The 16,049-nt window shown below is 41.0% G+C and overlaps 2 protein-coding genes and 1 long non-coding RNA gene across 3 annotated transcripts; all 3 read left to right on the top strand.

Annotated features, from left to right (window-relative positions):
• Nucleotides 1-1,089: 1,089 nt before the first annotated feature.
• Nucleotides 1,090-4,855, top strand: LOC145441993 (oxysterol-binding protein-related protein 9-like). Its single transcript, XM_080319962.1, has one exon. It carries the CDS (start codon nucleotides 1,213-1,215, stop codon nucleotides 3,430-3,432), a length of 2,220 nt encoding a protein of 739 aa, XP_080176088.1. The 5' UTR covers nucleotides 1,090-1,212; the 3' UTR covers nucleotides 3,433-4,855.
• A 2,917-nt stretch (nucleotides 4,856-7,772) lies between these two features.
• On the top strand, nucleotides 7,773-8,295 carry LOC145441994 (uncharacterized). Its single transcript, XR_013915928.1, has 2 exons — nucleotides 7,773-7,845; nucleotides 8,044-8,295. It is a non-coding gene; the product is annotated as an uncharacterized LOC145441994 (long non-coding RNA).
• An 811-nt stretch (nucleotides 8,296-9,106) lies between these two features.
• LOC145442014 (zinc finger-containing ubiquitin peptidase 1-like) lies at nucleotides 9,107-14,596 on the top strand. The gene is made up of 9 exons (XM_080319987.1): nucleotides 9,107-9,447; nucleotides 9,529-9,717; nucleotides 10,493-10,682; nucleotides 11,692-11,843; nucleotides 11,897-12,010; nucleotides 12,159-12,345; nucleotides 12,421-12,500; nucleotides 13,205-13,359; nucleotides 14,231-14,596. Exons 1-9 carry the CDS (start codon nucleotides 9,240-9,242, stop codon nucleotides 14,411-14,413), a joined length of 1,458 nt encoding a protein of 485 aa, XP_080176113.1. The 5' UTR covers nucleotides 9,107-9,239; the 3' UTR covers nucleotides 14,414-14,596.
• The last annotated feature ends 1,453 nt before the right edge of the window (nucleotides 14,597-16,049 follow it).

The raw sequence follows: 16,049 nt of genomic DNA, 5'->3' as shown, positions 1-16,049 counted from the left end.
AACTGGCAGCCTAGCAGTAAAATCTTGGTACCAAGCAGATAATGTTGTTGTGATAATTTGTACAGGTGAATCTTTTTTGTCGGTTTATTATGCATCTTTGTCTGTTCAAAGTCCTATATGATTGCCTATGTAGCATTTACATGTACAAGTGCACATGTATAGCATTCTGTCGGATAGGTAGTTTAGGTACTTGGGCGCATCACTGCTGTTATGTCACAGTCACCATCAGTCCAAAATACTCTTGAAATATAATCTGTTTTTCAGTAGGGTAACAACTCAAATACTGTGGAACAGCTCATACTCATAGAAATGTAAAAAGTATTTGAAGTAATGAAGTCTTTATTACTTCCTTATAACGTCATTCAGCAAGATGCCGACCTAAAGCTTAGTATACAGTTTTAGGTGAAAACCTGTACCGTTTCTGATCTAGTCATAATATTGTCATGATGCACAATCTAGCCTATAGTATGCATTCGTATTCATTACTATGTCGCACTTGTCGCAGTTGTGACCATAAGCGATATTTGGCTTCAACATAGTATGAAAATCCTGGAGGTACAGAACTTCAATATTGAATAATATAGGTTTTTTTCAACATGAATGTTATTATTATTCAACATGGTATAACATTGTGTAAACCTACTACCAACAGACTTGGACAATTAGATAGTTCTAGCTGTCTAATTAGAGTGAACTGCTGGTAATCGGATTGTAATCTAATTTGTGACATGTTACTATGGTCTGATATTAATTCTAATCTAATTTGAGAAATTTATCTATGCTCCAATTTTAATTCTAATCTAATTTCTGGTTTTCCTGATAAATGTTTAGTATAGTGTGAAACGAGCCAAGCTTGATGTGTAAACACTTGCTATTCTGAAGAGCTTCTTGGAGGTACAGAACTTCAATATACAATTAAATAGTATATTCATATTGAAATGAACCCGAATATTTTCGGCTGACACTCGTCAGGGGTAATCGTCAGCAACTAGTAGAGAATTGGAAAGAACATTGTATATCAACAATCGACAACACTGATTATAACTGTAATTCTAACTCTGACATGGAAAATCTGAAACTTTTGTAGTTATCCATTTCTGCCTACAAATGCATCACCGAATTCCTACCCACTTACTTAATAGCAAGTCCCGAATTTCACCTGTGATCTTGTTCAGAAAAAATTACATATACTTGTATTCATAAAACATATAGATGCCTCTCGTCATTATGGATAACGGCATGGAAGGTCCGCTGAGCAAGTGGACCAACGTCATGAAAGGATGGCAGTATCGGTGGTTTGTTCTAGACGACAACGCGGGACTCTTGTCCTATTACACTTCGAAAGAAAAGATGAAGCGTGGCTCGCGGAGAGGCTGCGTCCGTTTGTGTTCTGCGAATATCGGCATCGATGACGAGGAAGACTCTACTTTTACAATCACAGTCGATCAGAAAGTGTTTCACTTTCAAGCACGAGACCAAGAGGAAAGAGAACAGTGGGTGTCTGCATTGGACGACACAATATCAAGACACAGTAAGAAGATGTTCGATCTTCCCGTCACCACAGGCAGCCTGGTTGAATTTGATAAAAAACTAGCGGAAGCCGACGCATACATGACAATATTAATCAACAACGCCAAATCGTTTGAGAATCGAATAAATCAAGCAGAAGACCCGCTGGAAAGACAAAAATACGAAGGAATGCAGATTTCCACTAACGAACTGATAGAATCCGTGAAGCAGTCGATAGTTACTTTGCAAATTGCTAAGACCGCGATCGTACCTGCGGAAGGATCACCTGTAGATTTACCAGCTCCTTCGAGAAACAGTGCTGTGCATAATGTACAAGTCGAAAACGAAAGTGTCGGTAGTAATACGCCCAAATTAAGTGATGATACAAGACTTGCTAACGGTTTTAACGATACAGACGAGTCCAAGGCTGAAGAGGGAAGTAACATAGCAAAAGAAGAGAACGGATTAACGCCTGCGCAGAGTGCTGCGCCAGAACCAGTTCTAGTGTCTCCCAAAAAACCAGACGTCCCGACACCTTTAGAGTCGCCCTCGTATTATTCGGGATCTGATTTTCCACCGAGGTCATACTCTAGCAGTGACGAAGATGATGACGATGAATTTTACGATGCTGATGAGATGGTGAAAGAAAAAATAGATGTGACACAAGCTCCAGTACATAACGAAATGAGGCATGATGCGTCTGCACCGGAGTTGTGTAGTCGTGAAAATAACACGGACAACGAAAGTGATACAGCTGTCGTAGAAGTTACATCAGTTGACGACATGTTCATGCAAGAAGACGACCACAGTAGTAAAGATGGTGACTCGGTGGAGGAACATAAAAGCGTGATTATGCATTTGTTGTCACAAGTCAAACTCGGAATGGATCTTACAAAAGTGGTGCTGCCTACTTTTATATTAGAACGTAGGTCGCTGTTGGAAATGTACGCTGATTTTTTAGCTCATCCTGACATTTTTGTCAGCATTGCGGACGGCCCGACTCCTAAAGACAGAATTATCAACTGCTTACGTTGGTATCTCAGTTCGTTTCATGCAGGACGCAAAGGGTCTGTCGCAAAGAAACCTTACAATCCAATTTTGGGTGAAACTTTCCATTGCTTCTATAATCTACCCGATACACCGCCCGATGAATATAAAGTAGCCGATGGTCCGGTACCATGGGCTCACAGGAATAACGTAACTTTTATAGCGGAGCAGGTGTCTCATCACCCTCCTGTGTCGGGATTTTATGCGGAACACTTGAATAAAAAAATACAGTTCAACGCGCACATTTGGACCAAATCGAAGTTTCTGGGTTTGTCGATCGGCGTGCATAACTTGGGGCAAGGATGTGTGCGATTGCTTGATAAAGAAGAGGAGTATATTGTCAATTTCCCTAGCGGGTATGGAAGATCGATACTCACAGTCCCGTGGGTTGAATTAGGCGGTGACTGTAACATTACTTGTGAGCAAACCGGATATTCTGCAAACATCACTTTCCATACGAAGCCGTTTTATGGAGGTAAAGTCCATAAGATATCGGCTGAAGTTTTCGCGCCCAATGAGAAAAAACCTTTCTTCTTGGTGGAAGGCGAATGGAATGGAGTTATGTATGGAAAGACTCCAAAAGGCAGGAACGAATGCTTCATTGACACGAAACGCATGAGCACCGTCAGTAAAGTTGTGAAGAAAATCGAGCATCAAGGCGAAATGGAGTCCAGGCGGCTTTGGAAGGATGTGACTCACAATTTGAAAATTGATAACATTGATGAAGCTACGAAGTACAAAAGACAGCTTGAGGAGAAGCAGAGGCAGGATGCGAAACACAGGCTGAAAAACGAAATAAAATACGAGACAATCCATTTTAAGGAGGACGAAAGCGGGAATTGGATTTATTCAAACTCTCTCGTCAATAGGAGATGATTAGTGTAGATTATTTTCGAGACTGTGACCCGTTGTACCGTGTCCGAAATTGTCGACACGATCGGGATAATTAATCAAATTTATAGTGAGTTTGAATGAAATTATACGCGGCTGTTTGCCAACTCGCGGTTAGGGCTTGGCGTAATCGAGTGACTCGACTCTGAATTGAGTATTAGGCGTCATATATGACGTCATAACAGTCTCGATGGGTTGCCTGACGTTTGAGCATGCGACACAATGGACGACTTCATAACCCCAAAACTAGCCATGACGCATCGCTAACCCTAATGGTAACCCTAGCCCGGAATTTAACCCCATACTCCAAGCGCCGCATGCTTATGTCCATTGTCCATAGGCCGATGCGGAAAGTACAAATATGTTCCTTTTCTGCGACCGCAAAGAGTATAATGTGATACTACGTCGCATGTAGCTGATAACTTTCGAAATTTTCATTGCACTATGTGACGATGCTAAGTTATCAATTGCAATTTCACAGAAATGTCATTTGAAGAGCTTCGTGGAGGTCAGAACTTTAATATACAATTGATTGGTGTATTCATATTGAAATGAACCCGGATGTTTTCGGCTGACACTCGTGAGGGGTAATCTTCAACTACTAGTAGTGAATTGGAAAGAATCTTGTATATTGTACGATTGTTGATGTAAAATGTTCTTTCCAATTCTCTACTAGTCGCTGACGAGTGTCAGCCAAAAATATTCGGGTTATTTTCAATATGAATATACCATACATACAATTGTATATAGAAATGGCGTTCCCTCTTATGTGCGTAGGGTTTCTACCATATTCTAGTGTTGGATGCTGCGGTAGGATTAGTCTAAAAGATTCCAAGTTAGGAAGAAAGTATTGTGAATATTGGTTTCAGCGGTATAATTTCAGTACCCAAAAAAATTCTCTCACTTCTCACTCAAATCATAACAATTATTACTCGATTCAGATTCGAGTCATCGAACCATTGTGCCCAACCCCGCACCCTATATTTACATGCCTCAATGTCATTTCCATCTTCGTAACTCGCGTAAGCGAATCGTTTCGTTCCATATTTGTAGCAAAAATCGCCCCTTTTTACTGCCAACGGAAGTTGTAATTTTACGCTGAATCTTAAAAAGCTGCTCGCGCCGGGATTTTATTGTAGATAGATGAAAATGTGAGGGTTTTGTTTGTCGGAAATTATTTTGAAATATATATTTATGAATTTACTGTGGGAACGGCCGATTTCGTGACCCCGGTCCCGTTGATGTTGGCGAAATTGATAAATCCGAATCTAAGATTCTTCATGCTGTCGAGTGTCAACCAACATTCGTTGTTTCGCTGTCGCGTGCTACTCATATATAAAATTCCGCTTGTCCACACTGTTCACAGTTTGGTGCGAATATGACAATATAGCGAGTCGTTGTCGTTTTACTTCTCGAGGTTTATACTGGATCCAGGCAGGTCTACCTTAGCATCAGAGAGCTGGCATGTAATGTCAAGTCGACATCACACTTTGAAATAAATATCGGCAATTTTCGTGACATCGCAATCATGGCAGTAGAAAGTCGGAGAACTATAATCTGCATACATTTCTCGTAAGGTTGCCGGGGTTGTAACAAGGTTCCATGTCACATTTATTGTTTTGACTCGAGTCATTTTCAATTCACCACCGAGTTGAGTCCAAGTGATTATTTTCACTTCCATGTCATGTTCAACCCATTTTTTACAACTCTGTTTGAGTGATGCCGAGTGCCCCCTCATTCATATTGATTGGTTTGTGGTCCCATTTTTAAAGTACCAGAACGAATAGACGAATAATGCCGACTTTTACTATTTGAAGTTACAATAGAATCCCTATATCTTGGCCGTCCGAGTCTCAAGTCATTTTCCGCATTTTGAAAAAATGGCTCTAGTCAAGTTGAGTCACCAAAGAATCGAGATTCGAGTCATTACAATCCTGTAGGCCGCTGAGTCCAGATGACGGCATATTTCATGTCCGTCCAAGCATGGCAATGACTGTAAAGATATTAAAATGAGTGTTCCGAAGTATTGGAAATGCACCTAGAGCTAGAAGCTATATCTTTTGAACCTCGGTGACGATACTAGTTATTGATGTCTAAATCGGGCTCTACTTATGATAAGTGACTGTTGTGTATCGATTGACGAAAAGTCAATTTGAAGCAACACCATCAGACGTGGCATCCTCGGCACAGGAATACATATTGCCTGCTGTCATTGCCATCTGTTCTTGTTCGCGAGATTGACTTGCGGCTTATTGCTCATCGATTGATTCGTGTGAAGTGGTCGGAGATTAAGTAATGGTATCAGGTATCTTGCTTCCGGAATTCGCTTCAGTGAAGCGTTGCCGTACATTGAGCTTGCCATTCTTCAATTAGGGCATGATCAACTGATGATTCCCTCATTACAGTTTGACTCCACTTGATCCTATATTTCCTATTTGGGTACCGCATAGCGCATACTGTGGAAACGAATAAACCCCTATTTTGATTCAGAATTTGCTATACTCGTGAGTCGTGAGCAATTTTCTGTTAGTGTTGGGACGAAGTCAAGTCGTTGCATATTTCGACTTCAGTCAAAGCACCTAAAAAGTCAGTGGGTTCGTTTTACTGATGCATATCCTAGGATGGATCAAGTAATTCTTGTGCTCTAGCGATGAGATAAACGTCGCAAGCCGAGGTGGTCATGCTCAGTAACGAAGTCATTTTTGAAGTACTCAAGTAGTTTTCCGCTACTTGGGTACTTACTCAAGTATAGATCGAATTCCCCGCTACTTCTACTTAGTAATATTTTGTGATCTACTTATTTCTCGCTATTTTCAGTTTGTCAGGTAGAAGTAGTTCAATCCTCCATCCAATCAGAAAGATAGCCTGAGGAATTTCGGGGGTGTTTTCACGGAATAGCAACATTTAATTTTCATAAAAGTTGATTAAAGCCCGGAATTTTCGTCGCGCTTCGCGCACAGTCGATTAATAGGATTTCACGAACGTATCGGTGTATATAATTTAGGTAGCGGGTTGCGTGGTTCCGTTCACACCGCATTGCCGCCTGTATGAAATATTTCATCACAGTAAATATATGGCCCTTCATAGCGTTTAAAACTGCACTCAGATGAGAGAATCGTCTCAAAATATGGTTCGTCATCAATAACGATAATTACTCTAGCAAGCGAAACTGTGCAAAATGACCATATTAGATATATATATATATATATATATATATATACAGTATCCACGACCGCCGGACAGATCGATCTCGTCGCAAATTTCGAACGAAGGGCCGTACTCCGACACAAAACTGTCACCAGACTCCATCGTTATCGATAGAAAATCAAGTTTCTGTAAAATTTTCACATTTTCGCCCATATCTTAGCCATATTTATGTTTATGTTTGTCACATCAGTTTCACAGCCGCTGTATCACCATAGCCTTTACACTATGGCTATGGTATCACAGTGACAAATACAAGAAAAGAATTTGGACAGAAAAATCATAGCCTCCGGCACAGTCGAAAAAGTTGTTGATTCTCGACAAGTTTGAGTGAAAACTAAAATCTTCCGATTGTGAATAACCAAACTAGCTTAGTTCAGTTGATTATATACTTTTTTTTAACCCAATCAACGCACCACAAGATTGCGATACAATGAAAAGATAGGAAGGTACCGAAACGACTTGGAGTAGTCTAATCGGACGACCGCCTTGGACTAGGGCGCTAGGCGAAGTAAAGAGGAGGCATGCACACTGGCTCAGTGGCATGCACACTGGATGAAAAATGATATAGAAGATAACACGCAAAGACGAAGCGACGAAGTGAGGTGGCCTGTGACGGAAGCTACCGCCTAACGGAAAAGGGCAAGATCGAAATCAAGAACTTTTCTGGGTAACCCTAAAAGGAGGGAACGCGGAAACTGCGGAAAACGTGGAACTCGCGGAAACGGCCCCTAAAACGCGGAAACTGCGGAAAAAGCGGGAAACCTCGATTCCTAAAGCGCTGAAATAGAGGGAAACGCGGAACGCGGAACAGTCGGTCATTGACCTTTATATATCACACAGTAGGCACTAAAACGAGGAAACAGCGGAACGCGGGACAGTCGGTCATCGAGGTGGGATATTAGGGCTGGGGGAGGTGGGATATTAGGGTTGGGGGAGGTGGGATATTAGGGTTAGGGGAGGTGGGATATTAGGGTTAGGGGAGGTGGAATATTAGGGTTAGGGGAGGTGGGATATTAGGGTTAGGGGTTAGGGTTAGGTTAGGGTTATGATTAGGGTTAGGTTAGGGTTAGGAGAGGTGGGATATTAGGGTTAGGGGAGGTGGAATATTAGGGTTAGGGGAGGTGGGATATTAGGGTTAGGGGTTAGGGTTAGGTTAGGGTTATGATTAGGGTTAGGTTAGGGTTAGGGGAGGTGGGATATTAGGGTTAGGGGTTAGGTTAGGGTTATGATTAGGGTTAGGGGAGGTGGGATACTAGGGTTAGGGGAGGTGGGATATTAGGGTTAGGGGAGGTGGGATATTAGGGTTGGGGCAGGTGGGATATTAGGGTTGGGGGAGGTGGGATATTAGGGTTAGGGGTTAGGTTAGGGTCATGATTAGGGTTAGGTGAGGTGGGATATTAGGGTTAGGGGACGTGAATATTAGGGTTGAGGGAGAGGGTGATGTTAGGGGAGGCGGGATATAGGGTTGGAGAGAGGGGGATGTTAGGGTTGGGGAGAGGGGTGATATTAGGGTTGGAAAAGAGGGTTAGGGACATGATATCCCACCTTCCCTAATCCTAACCCTAATATCCCACCTCCCCTAACCCTAATATTCCACCTCCCCTAACCCTAATATCCCACCTTCCCTAACCCTAATCATAACCCTAACCCTAATCCTAACCTAACCCTAACCCTCCTAACCCTAACATCCCCGTCTCCCCCAACCCTAATATCTCCCCTCTCCTCAACCCTAATATCATGCTCACGTAACCCTAATATACCCCCTCCGCCAACCCTAATCCGTCTCTCTCAAGGAAAAAACAATTTATTTTGACGTTTATAAATTTTTGTATTGTAAAACGAAGAAGCGCCAACAACAGTTCTCTGCCATTTATGAGTTCTACTTCGCCTCACTCTAACATTGGTGTCCCGCAGTTTCGTCGTTTTAGACTTTAGAGTTCCTCTATGAGATCCACAAATGTCAATGACCGACTGTCCCGCGTTCCGCCTTTTCCTCTGTTTCCTCGTTTTAGTGGCTGCTTTGTGATCTATAGAGGTCAATGACCGACTGTTCCGCGTTCCGCGTTTTCCTCTTGTTTCAGCGCTTTAGGAATCGAGGTTTCCCGCATTTTCCGCAGTTCCCGCGTTTTAGGGGCCGTTTCCGCGAGTTCCGCGTTTTCCGCAGTTTCCGCGGTCCCTCCTTTTAGGGTTACCCAACTTTTCTTCTCCCATGCATCAGTGGCGGAGTAGTTGTAGTTGTAGTTGTTGTAGCTGTAGTTCTAGATATCCCTGGTTATCCATAGTAATAGAATAGGCTAATAGCATATCCTTTATAAAGGCGTGATGGTAATAGGAGCCAAGCACAATTTGAACTTCCGCCAGAGTGCGCTATAAAGAGACTATGGAGGGAAACCCCCTCTACATGATAAACAACCCAAAGTCACTCAACTATAGTTGAGTGACTTTGAAACAACCAAAGCCAAAGTTTTGTAAACATCAAAGGTAGTTGAGTAACTTTGATAAGCGTAACATTTTGTTGCTCAACTGGTGCAGTGCTGTGTTCGACTTAGGAAAATGCACCGTCTAAGAAAACTGCAATAGAAGGCATGGACCAATGGAATGAATCATGCCTTATCTGTGGAGAAAGATTTTATTCCAAAGATGAGATGAACTCACATGTACAATCGCGTCATTACGAGGACAGCTCCCCAAAGATTAGTTGTCCTTTCTGTCCATACGAAGCTGCATCCGCAGCTGTCATTGATGAGCACCTTCATAGCGAACATATTGCCGAGCTCAAAACGCCAAAAAAAGGTTGGATATTTCTGCACAGGCACCACTTATGATTAATACTGAATTACTTCAACATTCTATTTTCTTCTTTGTCGTTTATAGAATATCCCTCTAATGAGGCTACAAAATTGTGCGACCAGAGAAAATCACCGACACTATCTTGCCCGCTGTGTGGAATAAATGAACTAAATTCTCCAGAAAGCTTGAAGAGACACGTGAACGAACATTTCTTGGATGATGAATATGAAGAATGTAACGCCAAAAATATTCCAGATGAGCTTGTTGCCATAAGTAAGGTTTCTCTGGTATTTACTATGGTACTGAGATGATCTGGATAACAACATTTATAGAACCAATGTATGTATGGTATGCGATTGCTATGCACCAGTACCGGTATGTACTATAGTATGTAATATTACTAGTATATAATCTTTTGACCTTATATTTTGACGAGAGTCTGTTATTTAGTATCTGTCGGTAAAGTACCTTGCATCTTGCCAGCTGTTAACAACGAGCAGATGATCTCTTGTCACTGACTTCAAAGTACAGTCATTTTGGTCATTCGAATTCAGTAACCTCACTTGTCATGCAGCAGAGTCGCGCGAGGAAAGCTCCCATCACACAGGATTTATTGCAAAAAAAGGCCCGAGATTTCAACCGAGCCTATGCACAATGTAGGCCCAACTTGCAGATATTTAAATGAAAAACATATATTGGTATAACTCTTTGATCAGTTTATCTTTATGATGAATTGCTTTGTCGCAGGTGAGGCACGACTCGCCCCTGCCTCACCTGTGGATAACCTGTCCTTTCGCGTTGTATTTTTGAACAATAAATGTGAAAATTGGTGATGTTGGATGAAAAAATATTCAAATGTTATTCATGAACACCGATTGTAAATATCAGGAATCATTGAACGCTTTACAATTTTCCTTTAGTTGTCCCAGCGACAGGTGCGGCACTGCCTCACTTGCCTCCCCTGACCGCACATCACTGTTTTTGGGTTACGTCTACTTCTACATATAAGACCAACGTTGACTACTTTGACCACCTCTGTTCTATTCAGGGCTACAGCAACAAGAAGAGTTTAAAAAATACAAGCAGACGACGCAGGTTGCTGAAAATCTATGCTTTCAGGATTTGCAGAACAAATATGGCATGGCAAGCAATTCGCATGCCTCCACATATTCTTCAGAGGTGTTGCAGCATTTAAGGAAAGATGTTGGACGATCTATATCGCCTTTTGATTACTACAGGTACAGTGTAGAATTGTGGACTGGATTTAGTATTGTTCATGGTTAAAACTGGCAACGATATTCCTTCAACTTATCCATAAGCCTCACCCTAAAATTATTGAACTATATAGCTCTGTGACCGAACTCATTTAAAAATGATTTCCTCACTTGTAATTAAAGGATTTTACCTCGTAGTTACACAAGAAGTCATCAGCTCTCCAACAAATTCAAAATATTCATGTGCTACAGTGCACGATCCTTTGTCTTCTGTGTAACTAATTTCTAGATTGGCGTCTGATTTGAAAGACTGCTCCAAGTCGTTTCGACACCTTCCTATCTTTTCATAGTATCTTAGTCTTACGGTGTTTTGAAAGGATGAAATAGTTAACAATAAATTGAATTGAATTCTATCTAGATTTCCTGTGCTTTGAAAAATATATAGTGAATAATTTGTTGCTACTAGTCAAATCTCGACTGATTCCAGTAAATTACATCTTTGGCAGAAATTAAACCGGCAATCATTTAAATTCCTTTTGCCCTGAAATTCTTATGCAAATCAATTCCTAATTGCTAGTTCGAATCATTTATTCTGTTTTGTGAAAACAGTCATCTTCAGCAACCATTAATCCATTAAACTGGTATTGTGATAGGCCTATGCCATTAAGTTCCTTCATCAGATGGATTAATTGTTTAAGTTGCTATTCAAAGGTATAAATGAGAAATAGCGTAGCACAGATCCTGATTAGTATTTACAGTTATAAAGTTGCACAAATTTTTAATTTCTCGACTATCAGATGATGATTTTCCACATGTACAAATTTCACCACTGTCCCTATATCCAAATGTTACAAAAATCATGATCAAGTATGATTTTATCCTGCATTTATTTTTATGAATCTGATATCTTACCAGGTAAGCGTACCAAGGCATTCGTTTGAAGTAACAAAACTCAATGCTAACCAAATCTACTGACAATTTTGCACTCCTCGTAAATAGCATTGACTGAGCTAACCGAGACATATCTCTTTAGTAAACAGATTGATATAATGGAGAAACTCGAACGAGGAATTGACGATGGCTTGTCAATGGACTGCAGCGTTTTCCATTACATCGTCGCTCATCTACAAAGCACAATCCGCGGCAATCAGACAGCGTTTTTATGTGTACCCGTCAATTTTATAGGTAAATATCATCACCGTTGTATCGAGTGATTTTTCAATCGGAACCTTTTCTAGGTAGAGGGGGAGGTGATGCTGGTTGGGGATGTGGATACCGTAACATACAGATGTTAGTCTCTTCTCTAAATCAGCACCCACAATTTACTGATATTGCTAAAGACAGTTTCAAAGGTATTTCATTTATATTGACCTAGTGTACATGTGTGGAAAATCATTCCGTGTCAATTTCTTCAAAATGTCCTTCTTTGTCAACATTCCTGCTTAGATTCTTGCTGAAATTCTCATATGATATGATACAAATCGTTTTCATATCTCTCAGGAAGCATTCCGTCAATACGTAAAATTCAGGAGTCCATTGAAAGAGCTTGGTATAGCGGCCACGATGTTCAAGGGTGCAGTCAACTCGGGTCGAAATTGGTCAACACGAAAAAATGGATTGGCGCAACGGAAGCCTTCACATATTTTGCGAATCTCAAGTTTCACTGCCGTATAGTGGATTTTGAAAAGTAAGAACTGGGGGCTTCGCCACAATATTCCTCTCTATAACCAATTAAACATATCGCTTCACATCAAATGTTAAGGTCCGCATCGCAACCACGGCACGATCGACTATTGCAGTGGCTGATGGAATATTTTGAAGTCTGCGACGGAGCGGATAACGGTATTTGTAGTGATCAGTTGATTATAGAATATGGTCAAAGTAGTCCGTGTTGCTACTCAAGTAGAAGTAGAAGAAAATCCATTTGGGGTACAGAACTTCAGAATAACGCGAAACAATAACTTCATATTGTTAATATATTCGCTAAAAGCTTTTCGACCGACTCTCATCAGTAGCGAACGTCAGTAATAGGGCGAATCAAATTTGAAATGTAGGAACTAGTTTGTCTGTATAACGTAACAATAACAAACAACTAGTGGACAGGCAAGATACAGTAGTAGCGATACAAAACAAACGCTAATGAGTACATATTCGGATATATATAACCGGAGACAACAACTCAGAACATCAATGAAATATTCCAAGAGTGTAGAGGCGTTCCTTCTGGCGACAGAGAATCGGCTTTCGCAGCTTTATGATCATAAATTTCTACACAATTACAAGTAGCAATTTTCAACACATGTCAAAACTACTTCAATTGGAAGTGGAAAATGAAAAGTTATAAATTACTCGACTCAGCACTTGACTATGTATAGTGAAATTGGACAAAACATACTTAGTAACTATAAAAAGTAGCAGTACTTCGTTACTGACCACCTCTACCTAAAATTACCATACATTGTCCATATGCTACTATATCGAAGAGCAAAGATCACATATTTACTCCTGTGAACCTCACATGCCCGTTGTAATGATTCCTATTTTAGTAACTATGACGAACAAGCTCCCACTATACTTTCAACACGACGGTCATAGCAGGACTATTTTCGGAATCGTAACGTCAAAAGTTGCCGCTTCTGTGAAAGTGACGAGGCTTATTGTCTTTGATCCGGGAATTTCTTCTTACGCTATTTGGAAGAAGGTATTACACGCATCATAACTTAACTTTTTTATGACTTAATGAAAATAGATCGACTCTAGAGCGGTGGTCCCGACCCTAATTGTTAAAGCTCGGATATCTCGCGACCCACTGCCCGACATATCCACCAGGGAGCGATGAGCAGACTTGGCTAACTAGATAATTCTAGTTGTCGAATAAGACTACTTAGAGCGAAATTCCGATGATATAATTCTAATCCAATTTGTAAAATGTTTCTATGCTCTCATTTAAATTGTATTCTAATTTCTGGTCTCCCCGAAAAATGCTATAGGGGGACTGTACGGTGCGAAACGAGCCAAGCTCGGTGTACAGATATTTGCCATTCTCATGTTTATGAGAATCAGCGATATACTCAGATTTGATATGTACTGAACGTGGATTATGTTGCATTTCTTTCTAGTCCAGAATTTAATTCAATTTCCTAGTTTTTGCGAATTCAGTAATTCTAATTCTAATCGAATTTGAGAAAAAAAACGTGTAACTATAATCTTAATTCTAATCTAGCTGTCCAATTCCGATAATGGGTGGATATAATATATTGGATTCACATCCATGTACCACGTTCGCGCTACATAGCCTAGCTCAGGGCAACTTTGAATATCTTTCGTCAAAGACGTTTCGGGTTTTCTCAAGTATATTCCGCGTAAAAACTGGTCTGATAGGCCTGTCTACTTAACAAGCAAGTTTTTTCTTTTCCTTGATTAAGAAAAGTATATGCTGCCGATAGTCATTAGTCATACTCATTACCAACATGCATTTTGAATATGTTATTCGTCAATATCAGTTCAATTTGTTTATATTTGGACTTGAGCATAGCTCTGTCTAGTTTGATCCAGTGATGTTTTAAATGCAGAAAAACAAACAGAGTCCAAGTTCCGCGCGTGACGAGAAGACGTTATGCATCGAGAGATTTTTCAAGCCAATTTCCGACTTGTCAAAACGACAGTATCAAGTTGTCGGTATCGTGGGTGTCGCGTCCGACAGTAGAATGATTCAGCAGAAAGACGTTGATTCTGTTTGTGAGAAAGTGCATTGAACAATCCCGTGCCATCAACGTGTGCATTTTGACGCTATAGGGGGCCGTGGAATCGCACTAATTTCTTCGGCAACAAACAGATTTAAGAAGGGAACGAAGAATTCACTTGCCATTGTTTGAGATTCCGTCGAATGAATTCTAATTTAGCTATAATTCCGTGAATAAATAACCGACGCGTCTTCACTCTTCACTTCGTCACTTCTATACATGATAGTTAGAAGTAAGGCCAGGCGATCTTGTCACATCTATACGTGCTTTGGCGAGCTGGCCGGCTTCTACGAGACGATGTATCGCGTAGCGATCGGTACGCTGTGTTGGTATATCATTGCATTTCGGTGTTGCGACGTCGTTGTAAGCTAATAGAAAAAGAGTATCGTTCATTTATCAATTCCGGACTATTCGAAACTTTTGACAAAAGTAAACGCATAATCTCCTTGATCTGCCAGCGCGGGAAATTCCGGTCAGTGTACGCGTCACTAGTTACAGTTTATATCATAGTTCAATTAACTACAAAGTTAATGTCAAGGCCCAGAACAACCTTTGCATAAACGCCTCGAAATCGCAATTCCTGACAGTAAATTAAAAAAATAACCTAACCGTTAATATCACTGGTCAGCCCGTTTCCAACACAGATAATGCCAAATATCTCGGAGTTTTACTGGACTCGAACATGTCCTGGAAGAGTCATATTCAGTCCCTAGAAACTAAATTATCACCGAAGTGCGGCCTGTTCTACAGCCTTGGGCGCTTCATGCCAGCATGGGTTCTTCTGATACTCTTTAAATCCTTAATCCAATCGAAGTTACATTATGGCATCCTCTGTTGGGGGGCTGCCAGTAAAACTGCACTCAAGCCACTGCAGAAACTACAGCATAAAGTACTCCGAATCATAGCTAGGGCCCCAAAGGGGCCTGGCTGCCCATCCAATAAGTCGCTGCTGAAGAGATTTGGCGTCCTAAACATAGAAGATATGCGGAAACTAGAAATCGCCAAGTTTATGTATCAGTTTCACTGCGGTCGTTGCCCCGAATATTTCAATGACTTCTTTACCTCTGAATCAAAAGCGCACAAGTACAACACACGCGCGTCCACGTCGTCCAAATATCATATGATCGACCGAAAAGATCATCGCTCCATCAAATATGCCGGACCTGATGTGTGGAACAGTATCCCGCCGGCCATCAGACAGTCGACGAGCATGTCCAGTTGTCCACATTCAAGTCGAAATACAAACAATTACTACTAAATAAATACAGTCCATCCTCAAGATTACCGGACCACGACTGACCTCTATCGATCTCGCTTCCCATGACATGCCTCCCTATTTCTAGTCGCATTCTTTTTCTATACTATCTTCTTTACTTTCATTCAGTGTGCATGCCTCCTCTTTACATCGCCTAGGCCAAGGTGGGTGTCAGATTCCATAGACTACTCCTTGTCGCTTCGACGTCTTCCTGTCTTTTCATTGTATCGCATTTTTTGTGGTGTATTGAACTGATAAAATTGCTAATAAACCAATGATGAATGATGATGATGAAGAAAAGTTAATAATATCGAATTTATCAGTATCAGTTCGTATACAATCTCATCATTTCGAAGCACCGCAAGACTGCGCGCGATAAGGAAAAAAGGGAAG

This window comes from Botryllus schlosseri, chromosome 6 (genome assembly GCF_051294905.1).
Source record: "Botryllus schlosseri isolate E-star chromosome 6, Bs_hap1, whole genome shotgun sequence".
In the NCBI taxonomy this organism is placed as follows: Eukaryota; Metazoa; Chordata; class Ascidiacea; order Stolidobranchia; family Styelidae; genus Botryllus; species Botryllus schlosseri.
Note: the sequence above shows the minus strand (reverse complement) of the source record. Positions and strands in the feature narration are given on the sequence as shown.

What these genes read in the sequence shown, in the direction of transcription:
- LOC145442014 (XM_080319987.1), top strand. Translation starts at nt 9,240, where the DNA reads ATGGACCAATGGAATGAATCATGCCTTATCTGTGGAGAAAGATTTTAT. An exon ending in AGATGAGCTTGTTGCCATAA is followed by an intron (nt 9,718 to 10,492) that starts GTAAGGTTTCTC and finishes TGTTCTATTCAG; the next exon opens with GGCTACAGCAACAAGAAGAG. An exon ending in TGTACCCGTCAATTTTATAG is followed by an intron (nt 11,844 to 11,896) that starts GTAAATATCATC and finishes AACCTTTTCTAG; the next exon opens with GTAGAGGGGGAGGTGATGCT.
- LOC145441993 (XM_080319962.1), top strand. Translation starts at nt 1,213, where the DNA reads ATGCCTCTCGTCATTATGGATAACGGCATGGAAGGTCCGCTGAGCAAG.